Source organism: Numenius arquata, chromosome 38 (genome assembly GCF_964106895.1).
Source record: "Numenius arquata chromosome 38, bNumArq3.hap1.1, whole genome shotgun sequence".
Lineage (NCBI taxonomy): Eukaryota > Metazoa > Chordata > Aves > Charadriiformes > Scolopacidae > Numenius > Numenius arquata.
In genome coordinates this window covers 51,965-68,529 of record NC_133613.1, presented here as the reverse complement: position 1 = coordinate 68,529, position 16,565 = coordinate 51,965, and the positions used below count along the sequence as shown (strand labels likewise).

Here is a 16,565-nt window from a genome sequence, read left to right as displayed (position 1 = left end):
AGCTACAGTGGTAGTTACACAGAATACGCGTCGTCGGTCAAGGGGCGCTTCACCATCTCCAGGGACAACTCCCAGAGCACGGTCACGCTGCAGATGAACAGCCTCAGGGCCGAGGACACGGCCACCAACTACTCCGCCAAAGCTGCTGATGGTGATGGCGGTGAGGGCACTGACCCCATCACCGTGTCCCCGCATCCCTGCGATATATCCCCAGTTCCCAGCACCTCCCAAAAACTCCTGTACCCATCACGGCCCCTTCTCCCAAACATGCACCCTCTGGATTCAGCCTTTGCTCTAAGACTCCCTCACACCAACGACTCTGGACCCTTCCTGCGCCCAGACCCCCAGGACCCACCCTGGGCCCCTTCCCTGAACCCTTGGCCACAGCCTGGACCATTTCCCCAACCCGGGACCCTTTGCCAGGAGCGCAGACCCCTGCCCGGTGCCCAAAACCCTGGATCTTGTGCCCAAATTCCCCCACTGACCCGCCCCTGCCCGGGCTCCGTCGTCACCTCCAGCAGCTTCCAAATGGAGTGGGGGCAACAGACACCCGGGATCTTCCCAAAATCCTCACTCCAAGTCTCAGCACCCCTGTCCTGAGCCCCAACGTCCCTGCCCCGCATCCCAAAATCCCAGCATCTTCCCCAAAAGCTTTGTTCCCAGCCTTGACTTCTGGCTCAGGGTTCAGGAGAGGGGTCTGGGGTGGGCTGGGGGCCAATGGTGAAGACTCAGGACAAGGACCCAAGTTGGGAGAATGGTCCACGTTTGGTGGAAGGGGCCAGGTTGGTGTTGGGTGGGGGGAAGGTGCTGAGATGTGGGGACCCAGCGCAGGGATGTGGGGACAGGGTGCCGGTGTCGGTGCCTCCAGTAGCACCAGCCCAACCATCTTTGGCGCAGTAGTAGGTGGCCGTGTCGTCGGCCCTGAGGCTGTTCATCTGCAGCGTGACCGTGCTCTGGGAGTCGTCCCTGGAGATGGTGAAGCGCCCCTTGACCGACGGCGCGTAGCTTGTGTCACTACCATCGCTGCTAATACCCGCGATGTATTCTAGCCCCTTCCCGGGCGCCTGTCGCATCCATCCCATGGCGTAGCTGCTGAAGGTGAATCCGGAGGCCTTGCAGCGGAGGGTGAGGGACCCCCCGGGTGTCTGGAGGCCCCCTCCGGACTCCACCAGCTCCACGGCCGCCCGCAGCCCTGGGGAGGGAGAAAGGAAGGAGAGAATTGAGTCACCCCCAAGGTCCCGCCATCGCTCGCTCCCCCATCTCCGCGCCCGGGGAGGGGGGTGTCAATGGCGGGGAGTTGGGGTCCTACCTGGGAGGGCGGCCAGGAGGAGGAGGAGGAGGGTGGAGGGGCTGAGCAGGGATGGGTCCTTTGGGGGGGCACATGGGGGTCCTGCAGGGGGGTCGCTGCTGGCTCACGTTCAGCCCCTGTCGCCCAACACCCCCAGGTCCTTTTCCAGCCACTCTTCCCCCAGCCTGGAGCGTCCATGGGCTTGGGGTGAGCCAAGGGCAGGACCCGGCCCTGGCCCTTGTTGAACCTCCCACCGTTGGCTGGACCCATGGATGCGGCCTGTCCAGAGCCCTCTGTGGAGCCTTCCCACCTCCAGCAGATCCACATCCCACCGACTTGGGTGGGACTCACCGAGGGAGCCCTCGGTCCCCTCTTCCAGCTCGTGGATAAAGATCTCAGAGACGGAGATGGGGGAGCGAGCGATGGCGGGACCTTGGGGGTGACTCAATTCTCTCCTTCCTTTCTCCCTCCCCAGGGCTGCGGGCGGCCGTGGAGCTGGTGGAGTCCGGAGGGTGCCTCCAGACACCCGGGGGGTCCCTCACCCTCCGCTGCAAGGCCTCCGGATTCACCTTCAGCAGCTTCTACATGTACTGGGTGCGACAGGTGCCCGGGAAGGGGCTGGAGTGGCTCGCGGGTATTCAAAGTGATGGTAGCACCTTCTACGCGCCGTCGGTCAAGGGGCGCTTCACCATCTCCAGGGACAACTCCCAGAGCACGCTCACGCTGCAGATGAACAGCCTCAGGGCCGAGGACACGGCCACCTACTACTGCGCCAAACATGCTGATAGTGGTGGTGGTGCTTGTGGTGATGGTGGCACCGACCGCGGCACCGTGTCCCCACATCCCTGCCCTGGGTCACCGAATCAGAACCGTCCAGCTTTAAGGGACCTTTAAGCTCAGCCAGTCCCACCATCGACCCAACTCTGACCAAACCCACCACTGACCCATGTCCCTCAGCACCACGTCTGCCCGCCTTTTGGATACCCCCAGGGATGGCGACTCCACCACGTCCCTGGGCAGCCTCTTCCAAGGTTGGACCTCCCTTTCCGTGAAGAAATTTCCCCCCATTTCCATCCTGAACCTCCCCTGGGGCAACTTGAGGCCCTTTCCTCTTCTCCCATCGCCTGTTCCTTGGGAGAAGAGACCGACACCCCCCCCCGGCTACACCCTCCTTTCAGGGGGTGGTAGAGAGCGAGAAGGTCTCCCCTCAGCCTCCTTCTCTCCAGGCTGAACACCCCCAGCTCCCTCAGCCGCTCCTCACAAGACTTGTGCTCCAGACCCCTCACCAGCTCCGTTGCCCTTCCCTGGACCCGCTCCAGCCCCTCCAGGTCTTTCCTCTTGGCAGGAGATGGACCTCCTCCAAAACTGGACCCAGCACTTGAGGTGGGGACTCACCAGTGCCCAGTACAGGGGGACGATTGAGGTTTGGGGTAAAAACAGTCAAGGTTTGGGAACTAAAACAGTCGAGGTTTCCATCAAAATGTTGAGACTTTGGAAAAAATGGTTGAATTTGGAGGAAAGAGTGGAGACTTGGGGCAAAAACAGTCAAGGCTGGGGGCAAAGGGTTGAGGCTTGAGGCAAGGACCTGGGTTGGGTGAAGGGTTTGAGGAAGATGTGGGGACCCAGCGCAGGGATGTGGGGACACGGTGCCACCAACATAAGCATCACCAGCACTACCACAATCAGCTTCTTTGGCGCAGTAGTAGGTGGCCGTGTCCTCAGCCCTGAGGCTGTTCATCTGCAGCGTGAGCGTGCTCTGGGAGTTGTCCCTGGAGATGGTGAAGCGCCCCTTGACCGACGGAGCGTAATTTGTGGTACTACCACTGGGGTTAATAGCTGCGACGTATTCGAGCCCCTTCCCGGGCGCCTGTCGCACCCAGTGCATGTCGTAGCTGCTCAAGGTGAAGCCGGAGCCCGGGAATGGAATCAGCTCTGGGCAGGAATTTGGGCAGCCAGCAGGATTTTGGGCTGGTTTCAGGGGAGTTGAGGCTCAGGGCGAGTGTGTTTGGCACCAGGCAGGGGTTTGGGGTCCCTGGGATGGAGCGGGCAGGGGGCAGGGATGGGGTCTGGGATCACAGAGCAGGGATTTTGGGGAGATGCTGGGACCCAGCGAGGGGACGTGTGGGCTGAGGTGAGGGGTCTGGGCTTGATGAAAAGGTCCAGGCTGAGGGGAAGGGTTTTGGGAAGATGCTGAGATGTGGGGACACAGCCCAGGGATGTTGGGGAACGGGAGCGGAGATGGGGGAGCGAGCGATGGCGGGATCTTGGGGGTGACTCAATTCTCTCCTTCCTTTCTCCCTCCCCAGGGCTGCGGGCGGCCGTGGAGCTGGTGGAGTCCGGAGGGGGTCTCCAGAAACCCGGGGGGTCCCTCACCCTCCGCTGCAAGGCCTCCGGATTCACCTTCAGCAGCAACGCCATGGGATGGGTGCGACAGGCGCCCGGGAAGGGGCTGGAGTTCGTCGCGAGTATTGGCAGCAGTGGTAGTGGCACCTACTACGCGCCGTCGGTCAAGGGGCGCTTCACCATCTCCAGGGACAACTCCCAGAACACGCTCACGCTGCAGATGAACAGCCTCAGGGCCGAGGACACGGCCACCTACTACTGCGCCAAAAGTGCTGATAGTGGTTGTGGTGGTGGCCCCGACCCCGGCACCGTGACCCAACTCTCTGCTCTGCTCTGGGGAGAGCCCACCTGGAGCCCTTCGTCCAGCTCTGGAGTCCTCAGCCCAGGAAGGACAGGAAGAAAGGACACGTCAGCCACAACGTCACTGAGCCCCAACATCCCTCAGCTCTTCCCCCAATTCTCAGCACCTCCCGAAAACCCCAGCCTGGACCCTTCCCCCAGCCCAGAGCCCTGCACCCAACCCAGGTCCTTGTCCTGAGCCTCAGCCATTGTCCCCAAGACCATTCTTCTCCCACCCAGTGAGGACCCCCGAAGCCTGGACACCCCAACGGTGCCCCAACCCCTGCCCGGTGCAGAACCCCAACACCCGGGGTCACCTCCAGAGCCAGAAACGTGCCCTTGTGGAGCAGAGGGTGGGGACACGGTGCCGGGGTCGGTGCCACCACCACCATAAGCATCACCAGCACTGCCGCTACCATAAGCTTTGGCGCAGTAGTAGGTGGCCGTGTCCTCGGCCCTGAGGCTGTTCATCTGCAGCGTGACCGTGCTCTGGGAGTTGTCCCTGGAGATGGTGAAGCGCCCCTTGACCGACGGCGCGTAGCCTGTGCTACTACCACTGCTGGTAATAACCGCGACGTATTCCAGCCCCTTCCCAGGCGCCTGTCGCACCCAGTTCATGCCGAAGCTGCTGAAGGTGAATCCGGAGCCCTTGCAGCGGAGGGTGAGGGACCCCCCGGGTGTCTGGAGGCCCCCTCCGGACTCCACCAGCTCCTCGGCCGCCCGCAGCCCTGGGGAGGGAGAAAGGAAGGAGAGAATTGAGTCACCCCCAAGGTCCCGCCATCGCTCGCTCCCCCATTTCCGTGCCAGCTCCCCAACATCCCTGGGCTGTGTCCCCACATCTCAGCATCTTCCCAAAACCCTTCCCCTCAGCCTGGACCTTTTCATCAAGCCCAGACCCCTCACCTCAGCCCACACGTCCCCTCGCTGGGTCCCAGCATCTCCCCAAAATCCCTGCTCTGTGATCCCAGACCCCCTCCCTGCCCCCTGCCCACTCCATCCCAGGGACCCCAAACCCCTGCCTGGTGCCAAACACACTCGCCCTGAGCCTCAACTCCCCTGAAACCAGCCCAAAATCCTGCTGGCTGCCCAAATTCATGCCCAGAGCCGTGTCCTTCCCCAGCTCCAGATTCACCTTCATCCCCAAATCTTTACTCCTTCCCCCAACTCTCAATTGCCTGGCCCAAAGTCAACCAATTTTGTCCCAAATCCTGACTCTTTGCCCCATCCCTCAACTCTTTTGGCCCCAAACCCTCGAGCGTTTCTGGCAAATCTCAACCCGTTTTGCCCCCAAAAGGCCTTTCCTCTGGGACCTGGAACCCAACACAGAGCCCAGACCCTTCCTGTGTCCCAGACCCCCCAGGAGCCCACATTTGCTCCCCTGAGGCTGGTCCCAGTCTGGAGCAAGGAACCAGGGGGAGCTGGGGTCCTCCCCTTCTGCCCCTTCCTCAGGGCTGTGGGCAGTTATGGAGCTGGTGGAGTCCGGAGGGGGCCTCCAGACACCCGGGGGGTCCCTCACCCTCCGCTGCAAGGGCTCCGGATTCACCTTCAGCAGCTACAACATGTTCTGGGTGCGACAGGCGCCCGGGAAGGGGCTGGAGTTCGTCGCGGGTATTAGCAACACTGGTAGTAGCACCTACTACGCGCCATCGGTCAAGGGGCGCTTCACCATCTCCAGGGACAACTCCCAGAGCACGCTCACGCTGCAGATGAACAGCCTCAGGGCCGAGGACACGGCCACCTACTACTGCGCCAAAAGTGCTGATAGTGGTGGTTGTGGTTATGCTGGTGGTTGCCCCAACCCCAGCACCGTGTCCCTCTCATCCCTGTTTTGGGTCCTCACATCCCACCATCTCCCCAAAACCCCAGACCCCAGCCAGGTCTCTCTGGCCCCAGCCCCAACATCCCTGCGCTGTGTCCCCCAATCCCACCTTCTCCGCACACTCCCCTGCACCCGCGCTGGACCTTCGCTCCAGCCCCGCACCCGTTCCTCTCGCCTTGTCCCTCTGGCGGCTGAAATCTCTCTCTGGGACCCAAATCCCATCCCCGGGCCCCCTCCCAAACCCTGCAGAGACCCCCGGGCCCTGCAGAGACCCAGCCCCCGTTCTCCTCCCCACACACCCTGCCCCACTGCCCCCACCCCGGACCCCTGCCCTGAGCCCAGCCCAGCACCGGGCCCCAACATCAACCCTTTCTGTCCCCATAGCCAAAATTCTCCCAAAAATCGCTGAACTGAACCCAAATCCCTGCCCCAAGTGCTGACCCCTTCCTGTGCCCAACTCCCTGCCCCATCCCTGCGCCCCCTGCCCGGCTCTGCCCCAGACGTGTTGGGATGTGGGGACACGGGGCGGGGGTCGGTGCCACCAGCATCACCATAACCACCATAAGCAGTTTTGGCGCACCAGCTCCACGGCCGCCCGCAGCCCTGGGGAGGGAGAAAGGAAGGAGAGAATTGAGTCACCCCCAAGGTCCCGCCATCCCTCGCTCCCCCATCTCCGCGCCCGGGGAGGGAGGTGTCAATGGCGGGGAGTTGGGGAGGACGGCCAAGAGGAGGAGGAGGAGGGTGGAGGGGCTGAGACGGGATGGGTCCTTTGAGGGGGCACATGGGGGTCCTGCAGGGGGGTTGCTGCTGGCTCACGTTCAGCCCCTGTCGCCCAACACCCCCAGGTCCTTTTCCAGCCACTCTTCCCCCAGCCTGGAGCGTCCATGGGCTTGGGGTGAGCCAAGGGCAGGACCCGGCCCTGGCCCTTGTTGAACCTCCCACCATGGGCTGGACCCATGGATGCGGCCTGTCCAGAGCCCTCTGTGGAGCCTTCCCACCTCCAGCAGATCCACATCCCACCGACTTGGGTGGGACTCACCGAGGAAACCCTCGGTCCCCTCCTCCAGCTCGTGGATAAAGATCTCAGAGACGGAGATGGGGGAGCGAGCGATGGCGGGACCTTGGGGGTGACTCAATTCTCTCCTTCCTTTCTCCCTCCCCAGGGCTGCGGGCGGCCGAGGAGCTGGTGGAGTCCGGAGGGGGCCTCCAGACACCCGGGGGGTCCCTCACCCTCCGCTGCAAGGCCTCCGGATTCACCTTCAGCAGCTTCCAAATGGGATGGGTGCGACAGGCGCCCGGGAAGGGGCTGGAGTTCGTTGCGGGTATTAACAGTGATGGTAGTACCACAAGATACGCGCCGTCGGTCAAGGGGCGCTTCACCATCTCCAAGGACAACTCCCAGAGCACGGTCACGCTACAGATGAACAGCCTCAAGGCCGAGGACACGGCCACCTACTACTGCGCCAGAGGTGGTAACGGTTATGCTGATGCTGCTGCTGGTGGTGGCCCCGACCCTGGCTCCGTGTCCCCACATCCCTGAGCTGGGTCCCATGGATGATACGGGAGGTCCTGTCTGCCCCGTGGGGCTGGAGCTGGTCAGGGGGATGGTGGAACCAAAGGAGGGTGCCAGGGTCCAGGGCTGGGGGTGAGAGACGGGGCTGGGAGCGGGGGTCTGGGGTGGGGGCAAAGGGTCGGGGTTCAGGACAGGGTCCAGCGTTGGGGCAAAGGGGTCAGGAAGGTGTAAGTCGGGGCACAGGAAGGGTCTGGGCTCTGTGTCGGGGTCCGGGACTCACAGCAAAGGGGGTTTGGGAACAAAAGCATTTCAGACTGGCTGCAAAGAGGCGAGATTTGGGCCAAAGCTGGTCAAGGGCGGGTGCAAACAGTCAAGATTTGGGCCAAAATGTGTTGTGGATTGGGAAAATGGTCGAGATTTGGTGGTTATGGTTATGGTGGTGCTGTTGGTGGCACCAAAGCGTCACCGTGTCCCCACATCCCTGCTCTGGGTCCCCACATCTCTGACCTTCCCCCCACTCCACACCCAGCCTGGCCCCTTCCACTAAACATGGGCCCTGATCCCAACCCGGGTCCTTGTCCTGAGTCTTCACCATTGGCCCCGAGCCCACCCCAGACCCCTGAGCCAGAAGTCAAGGCTGGGAACAAAGGTTTTGGGGAAGATGCTGGGATTTTGGGATGTGGGGCAGAAACGTGGTGGTTCAGGACAGGGGTGCTGAGACTTGGAGTGAGGATTTTGGGAAGATCCCGGGTGTCTGTTGCCCCCAGTCCATTTGGAAGCTGCTGGAGGTGATGCCGGAGCCCCGGCAGGGGAGGGTCAGGGTGGGAATTTGGGCACAGGACCCAGGGATCTGGGCACGAGGGAAAGGTCCAGGCGCATGTAAAGGGTCCAGGCTTGGGGCAGAATGTGGGGAGATGCTGGGAAGAGGGGGAACACCGCCAGGATGTTGGGGCTCAGGACGAGGGTGGGGGTTCAGGGTGAAGGACGCCGGTGGCTGCAAGAGCCCGGGCTTGGGGCAGGGTCTGGGCTGGGAGCAAGGATTTTGGGGAAGATGGTGGGATGTGGGAACATGAGTCAGGAGTGACGGAGTCAGGGCCACCACCAACATAAGCAGCAGCACCACCACCAGCGTCACGTTTGGCGCAGTAGTAGGTGGCCGTGTCCTCGGCCCTGAGGCTGTTCATCTGCAGCGTGACCGTGCTCTGGGAGTTGTCCCTGGAGATGGTGAAGCGCCCCTTGACCGACGGATGGTATCCTGTGCTACCATCACCACTGTAAATACCCGCGACGAGCTCCAGCCCCTTCCCGGGCGCCTGTCGCACCCATTGCATGGCTTTGCTGCTGAAGGTGAATCCGGAGGCCTTGCAGCGGAGGGTGAGGGACCCCCCGGGTGTCTGGAGGCCCCCTCCGGACTCCACCAGCTCCACGGCCGCCCGCAGCCCTGGGGAGGGAGAAAGGAAGGAGAGAATTGAGTCACCCCCGAGGTCCCGCCATCGCTCGCTCCCCCATCTCCGTCTCTGAGATCTTTATCCACGAGCTGGAGGAGGGGACCGAGGGCTCCCTCGGTGAGTCCCACCCAAGTCGGTGGGATGTGGATCTGCTGGAGGTGGGAAGGCTCCACAGAGGGCTCTGGACAGGCTGCATCCATGTGGTACCACAGGATACGACATGGCCAACTACCCATTCAGTTCTGGGCCCCTCACTCCAGGAAGGACATTGAGCTGCTGGAGCGTGTCCAGAGGAGAGCCACCAAGCTGGTGAGGGGTCTGGAGAACAAGTCAGAGGAGGAGAGGCTGAGGGAACTGGGCATGTTTAGTTTGGAGAAGAGGAGGCTGAGGGGGGACCTCATTGCCCTCTGCAACTCCCTGAAAGGAGGGTGTAGAGAGGTGGGTGTTGGCCTCTTCTCCCAAGGGAATAATGACAGGAGCAGAGGAAATGGTCTGAAGTTGGGGCAGGGGAGGTTTGGATCAGATATGAGGAAGAATTCCTTTCCTGAGAGGGTGGTCAGGCCCTGGAACAGCCTGCCCGGGGAGGTGGTGGAGTCGCCATCCCTGGAGGGATTTAAGGACCGTGTAGAGGTGGCACTTCAGGGCATGCCCTAGTGCCCGAGACTGTTGGGTTGTGTCTCTTTGTGGTTTGTTTGTGTGGGTTTCTTTTTCTTTTTTCTTTTTTTTTGTGGTTGGACTCGGTGATCTCAAATGTCCCTTCCAACCATGAGGATTCTGTGATTCAGTGACACTGCGCCAAAGATTACGGTGATGGTGGCGGCACCGACCCCAGCACCGTGTCCCCAACATCCCTGCACTGGGTCCCCAATTCCCAGCATCTTCCCGAAAACCCCAGCCCCCAGCCTGGACCCTTCCCCCCAGCCCAGACCCCTGCACCCAACCCAGGTCCTTGTCCTGAGCCTCGGCCATTGTCCCCAAGACCATTCTTCTCCCACCCAGTGAGAGAAGGTCCAAAGCCTGGACGCCCCATGGGGCCCCAACCCCTGCCCGGTGCAGAACCCCAACACCCGGGGTCACCTCCAGAGCCAGAAACGTGCCCTTTGGAGCAGAGTGTGGGGACACAGCGTGGGTCCGGGGCCACCAGCTGCACCACCATCACCATTAGCATCTTTGGCGCAGTAGTAGGTGGCCGTGTCCTCGGCCCTGAGGCTGTTCATCTGCAGCGTGAGCGTGCTCTGGGAGTTGTCCCTGGAGATGGTGAAGCGCCCCTTGACCGACGGCGCGTAGTAGGTGCTACCATAGCTGTAAATACTCGCGACGAACTCCAGCCCCTTCCCGGGGGCCTGTCGCACCCAGAACATGCCGAAGCTGCTGAAGGTGAATCCGGAGGCCTTGCAGCGGAGGGTGAGGGACCCCCCGGGTGTCTGGAGGCCCCCTCCAGACTCCACCAGCTCCACGGCCGCCCGCAGCCCTGGGGAGGGAGAAAGGAAGGAGAGAATTGAGTCACCCCCGAGGCCCCGCCATCGCTCGCTCCCCCATCTCTGCGCCCGGGGAGGGGGGTGTCAATGGCGGGGAGTTGGGGTCCTACCTGGGAGGGCGGCCAGGAGGAGGAGGAGGAGGAGGAGGAGGAGGGTGGAAGGGGCTGAGCTGGGATGGGCCCTTATGGGGCGGCCCTGTCTGCCCCGTGGGGCTGGAGCTGGTCAGGGGGATGCCAGGGGGAGGGTGCCAGGGTCCAGGGTTGGGGGCAAAAGGTCTGATCATCGTGCAGGGTCCGGGCTGGGGGTGAGAGACGGGGCTGGGAGTGGGGGTCCGGGGTGGGGGCAAGGATTTGGGGGAAGATGCTGGGATGTTGGGGAAAATGCAGGGATTGGGGAAGATGCTGCGATATCACGGCGCAGGGGATGCTCAGGCCAAGGACTGGGGAAGGTAGTGGGATTTGGGGGAAGATGCTGGGATTTTGGGTTGCGGGGCAGGGACGTCGGGGCCCAGGACAGGGGTGCTGAGACTTGGAGTGAGGATGCTTTGGCTTGTCTCCTTCCTTTCTCCCTCCCCAGGGCTGCGGGCGGCCGTGGAGCTGGTGGAGTCCGGAGGGGGCCTCCAGACACCCGGGGGGTCCCTCACCCTCCGCTGCAAGGCCTCCGGATTCACCTTCAGCAGCTTCACAATGTTCTGGGTGCGACAGGCGCCCGGGAAGGGGCTCGAATACATCGCGGGTATTACCAGCAGTGGTAGTTGGACAGGCTACGCGCCGTCGGTCAAGGGGCGCTTCACCATCTCCAGGGACAACTCCCAGAGCACGCTCACGCTGCAGATGAACAGCCTCAGGGCCGAGGACACGGCCACCTACTACTGCGCCAAACGTGACGCTGGTGGTGGTGCTGCTGCTTATGTTGGTGGTGGCCCTGACTCCGTCACTCCTGACTCATGTTCCCACATCCCACCATCTTCCCCAAAATCCTTGCTCCCAGCCCACATCCTGCCCCAAGCCCGGGCTCTTGCAGCCACCGGCGTCCTTCACCCTGAACCCCCACCCTCGTCCTGAGCCCCAACATCCTGGCGGTGTTCCCCCTCTTCCCAGCATCTCCCCACATTCTGCCCCCAGCCCGGACCCTGCACGATGATCAGACCTTTTGCCCCCAGCACTGGACCCTGGCACCTTCCTTTGGTTCCATCATCCCCCCGACCAGCTCCAGCCCCACGGGGCAGACAGGACCCCCTGATCAGGACCCATCACAGCTCAGCCCCCTCCACCCTCCTCCTCCTCCTCCTCCTGGATGCCCTGCCAGGTAGGACCCGAACTCCCCACCATTGACACCCCCCCTTCCCAGGCGCAGAGGTGGGGGAGCGAGCAATGGCGGGACCTTGGGGGTGACTCAATTCTCTCCTTCCTTTCTCCCTCCCCAGGGCTGCAGGCGGCCGAGGAGCTGGTGGAGTCCGGAGGGGGCCTCCAGACACCCGGGGGGTCCCTCACCCTCCGCTGCAAGGCCTCCGGATTCACCTTCAGCAGCTACAACATGGTTTGGGTGCGACAGGCGCCCGGGAAGGGGCTCGAATACGTTGCGGGTATTAGCTACGATGGTAGTTACACAAACTACGCGCCGTCGGTCAAGGGGCGCTTCACCATCTCCAGGGACAACTCCCAGAGCACGGTCACGCTGCAGATGAACAGCCTCAAGGCCGAGGACACGGCCACCTACTACTGCGCCAAACGTGCTGGTAGCGGCAGTGCTGGTGATGCTTATGGTTATTGTGGCACCGGCCTTGGCACCGTGTCCCCACACTCTGCTCCACAAGGGCACGTTTCTGGCTCTGGAGGTGACCCCGGGTGTTGGGGTTCTGCACCGGGCAGGGGTTGGGGCACCGTTGGGGTGTCCAGGCTTCCGGGGTCCTCACTCCCCTCACTTGGGGACAATGGCCGAGGCTCAGGACAAGGACCTGGGTTGGGTGCAGGGCTCTGGGCTGGGGGAAGGGTCCAAGCTGGGGTTTTCGGGAGGTGCTGAGAATTGGGGGAAGAGCTGAGGGATGTTGGGGCTCAGTGACGTTGTGGCTGACGTGTCCTTTCTTCCTGTCCTTCCTGGGCTGAGGACTCCAGAGCTGGACGAAGGGCTCCAGGTGGGCTCTCCCCAGAGCAGAGCAGAGAGTTGGGTCACGGTGCCGGGGTCGGGCCCACCACCACAACCACCATCAGCACTTTTGGCGCAGTAGTAGGTGGCCGTGTCCTCGGCCCTGAGGCTGTTCATCTGCAGCGTGAGCGTGCTCTGGGAGTTGTCCCTGGAGATGGTGAAGCGCCCCTTGACCGACGGCGCGTAGCTTGTGTAACTACCACTGTAGCTAATAGCTGCGACGTATTCCAGCCCCTTCCCGGGCGCCTGTCGCATCCATCCCATGTTGTAGCTGCTGAAGGTGAATCCGGAGCCCTTGCAGCGGAGGGTGAGGGACCCCCCGGGTGTCTGGAGGCCCCCTCCGGACTCCACCAGCTCCACGGCCGCCCGCAGCCCTGAGGAAGGGGCAGAAGGGGAGACCTCCAGCTCCCCCTGGTTCCTTGCTCCAGACTGGGACCAGCCTCAGGGGAGCAAATGTGGGCTCCTGGGGGGTCTGGGACACAGGAAGGGTCTGGGCTCTGTGTTGGGTTCCAGGTCCCAGAGGAAAGGCCTTTTGGGGGCAAAACCGGTTGAGATTTGCCAGAAACGCTCGAGGGTTTGGGGCCAAAAGAGTTGAGGGATGGGGCAAAGAGTCAGGATTTGAGACAAAACTGGTTGACTTTGGGCCAGGCAATTGAGAGTTGGGGGAAGGAGTAAAGATTTGGGGATGAAGAGGTGGGGCAGGACATAACTCTGGGCAGGAATTTGGGCAGCCAGCAGGATTTTGGGCTGGTTTCAGGGGAGTTGAGGCTCAGGGCGAGTGTGTTTGGCACCAGGCAGGGGTTTGGGGTCCCTGGGATGGAGCGGGCAGGGGGCAGGGATGGGGTCTGGGATCACGGGGCAGGGATTTTGGGGAGATGCTGGGAGCCAGCCAGGGGACGTGTGGGCTGAGGTGAGGGGTCTGGGCTTGATGAAAAAGTCCAGGCTCAGGGGAAGGGTTTTGGGAAGATGCTGAGATGTGGGGACACAGCCCAGGGATGTTGGGGAGCGGGAGCGGAGATGGGGGAGCGAGCGATGGCGGGACCTTGGGGGTGACTCAATTCTCTCCTTCCTTTCTCCCTCCCCAGGGCTGCGGGCGGCCGTGGAGCTGGTGGAGTCCGGAGGGGGCCTCCAGACACCCGGGGGGTCCCTCACCCTCCGCTGCAAGGCCTCCGGATTCACCTTCAGCAGCTTCCAAATGGAATGGGTGCGACAGGCGCCCAGGAAGGGGCTGGAGTTCGTTGCGAGTATTGGCAGCAGTGGTAGCACCTACTACGCGCCGTCGGTCAAGGGGCGCTTCACCATCTCCAGGGACAACTCCCAGAGCACGGTCACGCTGCAGATGAACAGCCTCAAGGCCGAGGACACGGCCACCTACTACTGCGCCAAAAATGCTGGTTGCGGCAGTGCTGGTGATGCTTATGGTGGTGGTGGCACTGATCCAGGCACCGTGTCCCCACACTCTGCCCCACAAGGGCACGTTTCTGGCTCTGGAGGTGACCCCGGGTGTTGGGGTTCTGCACCGGGCAGGGGTTGGGGCCCCATGGGGGCGTCCAGGCTTTGGACCTTCTCTCACTGGGTGGGAGAAGAATGGTCTTGGGGACAATGGCCGAGGCTCAGGACAAGGACCTGGGTTGGGTGCAGGGGTCTGGGCTGGGGGAAGGGTCCAGGCTGGGGGGAAGGGTCCAGGCTGGGGGCTGGGGTTTTCGGGAAGATGCTGGGAATTGGGGACCCAGTGCAGGGATGTTGGGGACACGGTGCTGGGGTCGGTGCCGCCACCATCACCGTAATCTTTGGCGCAGTGTCACTGAATCACAGAATCCTCATGGTTGGAAGGGACCTTTGAGATCACCGAGTCCAACCACAAAAAAAAAAGAAAAAAGAAAAAGAAACCCACACAAACAAACCACAAAGAGACACAACCCAACAGTCTCGGGCACTAGAGCATGCCCTGAAGTGCCACCTCTACACGGTCCTTAAATCCCTCCAGGGATGGCGACTCCACCACCTCCCCGGGCAGGCTGTTCCAGGGCCTGACCACCCTCTCAGGAAAGGAATTCTTCCTCATATCTGATCCAAACCTCCCCTGCCCCAACTTCAGACCATTCCCTCTGCTCCTGTCCTTATTCCCTTGGGAGAAGAGGCCAACACCCACCTCTCTACACCCTCCTTTCAGGGAGTTGCAGAGGGCAATGAGGTCTCCCCTCAGCCTCCTCTTCTCCAAACTAAACATGCCCAGTTCCCTCAGCCTCTCCTCGTATGACTTGTTCTCCAGACCCCTCACCAGCTTGGTGGCTCTCCTCTGGACACGCTCCAGCAGCTCAATGTCCTTCCTGGAGTGAGTGGCCCAGAACTGAACGGGTAGTTGGCCGTGTCGTATCCTGTGGTACCACCACTTTCAATATCCGCAATGAACTCCAGCCCCTTCCCGGGGGCCTGTCACACCCAGAACATGTTGTAGCTGCTGAAGGTGAATCCGGAGGCCTTGCAGCGGAGGGTGAGGGACCCCCCGGGTGTCTGGAGGCCCCCTCCGGACTCCACCAGCTCCTCGGCCGCCCGCAGCCCTGGGGAGGGAGAAAGGAAGGAGAGAATTGAGTCACCCCCAAGGTCCCGCCATCGCTCGCTCCCCCATCTCCGCTCCCGTTCCCCAACATCCCTGGGCTGTGTCCCCACATCTCAGCATCTTCCCAAAACCCTTCCCCTCAGCCTGGACCTTTTCATCAAGCCCAGACCCCTCACCTCAGCCCACACGTCCCCTCGCTGGCTCCCAGCATCTCCCCAAAATCCCTGCCCCGTGATCCCAGACCCCATCCCTGCCCCCTGCCCGCTCCATCCCAGGGACCCCAAACCCCTGCCTGGTGCCAAACACACTCGCCCTGAGCCTCAACTCCCCTGAAACCAGCCCAAAATCCTGCTGGCTGCCCAAATTCCTGCCCGGAGCTGTGTCCTGCCCAGGCTCTGGCTTTACGTTCAGCAGCTACGACATGCAGTGGGTGCGACAGGCGCCCGGGAAGGGGCTGGAGTTCGTTGCGAGTATTAACAATGATGGTAGTACCACAAATTACGCGCCGTCGGTCAAGGGGCGCTTCACCATCTCCAGGGACAACTCCCAGAGCACGGTCACGCTGCAGATGAACAGCCTCAGGGCCGAGGACACGGCCACCTACTACTGCGCCAAAGAAGCTGATTGTGGTAGTGCTGGTGATGCTTATGTTGGTGGCACCGTGTCCCCACATCCCTGAGCTGGGTCCCCACATCTTCCTCAAACCGTTCACCCAACCCAGGTCCTTGCCTCAAGCCTCAACCCTTTGCCCCCAGCCTTGACTGTTTTTGCCCCAAGTCTCCACTCTTTCCTCCAAATTCAACCATTTTTTCCAAAGTCTCAACATTTTGATGGAAACCTCGACTGTTTTAGGTCCCAAATGTTGACCGTTTTTACACGAAACCTCAATCGTCCCCCTGTACTGGGCACTGGTGAGTCCCCACCTCGAGTGCTGGGTCCCTCGGTCCCCTCCTCCAGCTCGTGGATAAAGATCTCAGAGACGGAGATGGGGGAGCGAGCGATGGCGGGACCTTGGGGGTGACTCAATTCTCTCCTTCCTTTCTCCTTCCCCAGGGCTGCGGGCGGCCGTGGAGCTGGTGGAGTCCGGAGGGGGCCTCCAGACACCCGGGGGGTCCCTCACCCTCCGCTGCAAGGCCTCCGGATTCACCTTCAGCAGCAAAGCCATGCAATGGGTGCGACAGGCGCCCGGGAAGGGGCTGGAGTTCGTCGCGAGTATTAGCAGCAGTGGTAGTAGCACCTACTACGCGTCGTCGGTCAAGGGGCGCTTCACCATCTCCAGGGACAACTCCCAGAGCACGCTCACGCTGCAGATGAACAGCCTCAGGGCCGAGGACACGGCCACCTACTACTGCGCCAAAAGTGCTGGTAGTGGTGGTGGTGGTGGCCCCGACCCCAACACCGTGACCCAACTCTCTGCTCTGCTCTGGGGAGAGCCCACCTGGAGCCCTTCGTCCAGCTCTGGAGTCCTCAGCCCAGGAAGGACAGGAAGAAAGGACACGTCAGCCACAACGTCACTGAGCCCCAACATCCCTCAGCTCTTCCCCCAATTCTCAGCACCTCCCGAAAACCCCAGCCTGGACCCTTCCCCCAGCCCAGAGCCCTGCACCCAACCCAGGTCCTTGTCCTGAGCCT

General features: G+C 62.1%; 1 protein-coding gene and 1 gene segment (V, D, J or C); one reads left to right on the top strand and one right to left on the bottom strand.

Annotated features, from left to right (window-relative positions):
* Positions 1-728: 728 nt before the first annotated feature.
* Positions 729-10,958, bottom strand: LOC141476526 (uncharacterized). The gene is made up of 6 exons (XM_074165213.1): positions 10,899-10,958; positions 10,339-10,423; positions 4,288-4,698; positions 3,110-3,220; positions 1,310-1,390; positions 729-1,192 (listed from the first exon to the last, which is right to left on the bottom strand). The coding sequence occupies exons 1-6, from the start codon at positions 10,956-10,958 to the stop codon at positions 729-731; spliced, it is 1,212 nt and encodes a 403-aa protein (XP_074021314.1).
* Positions 10,959-11,367: 409 nt separating this feature from the next.
* Positions 11,368-16,561, top strand: LOC141476525 (immunoglobulin heavy variable 3-23-like). The segment is given in 3 exon segments: positions 11,368-11,536; positions 15,987-16,298; positions 16,488-16,561. Coding segments are annotated over 3 exon segments (555 nt in total).
* The last annotated feature ends 4 nt before the right edge of the window (positions 16,562-16,565 follow it).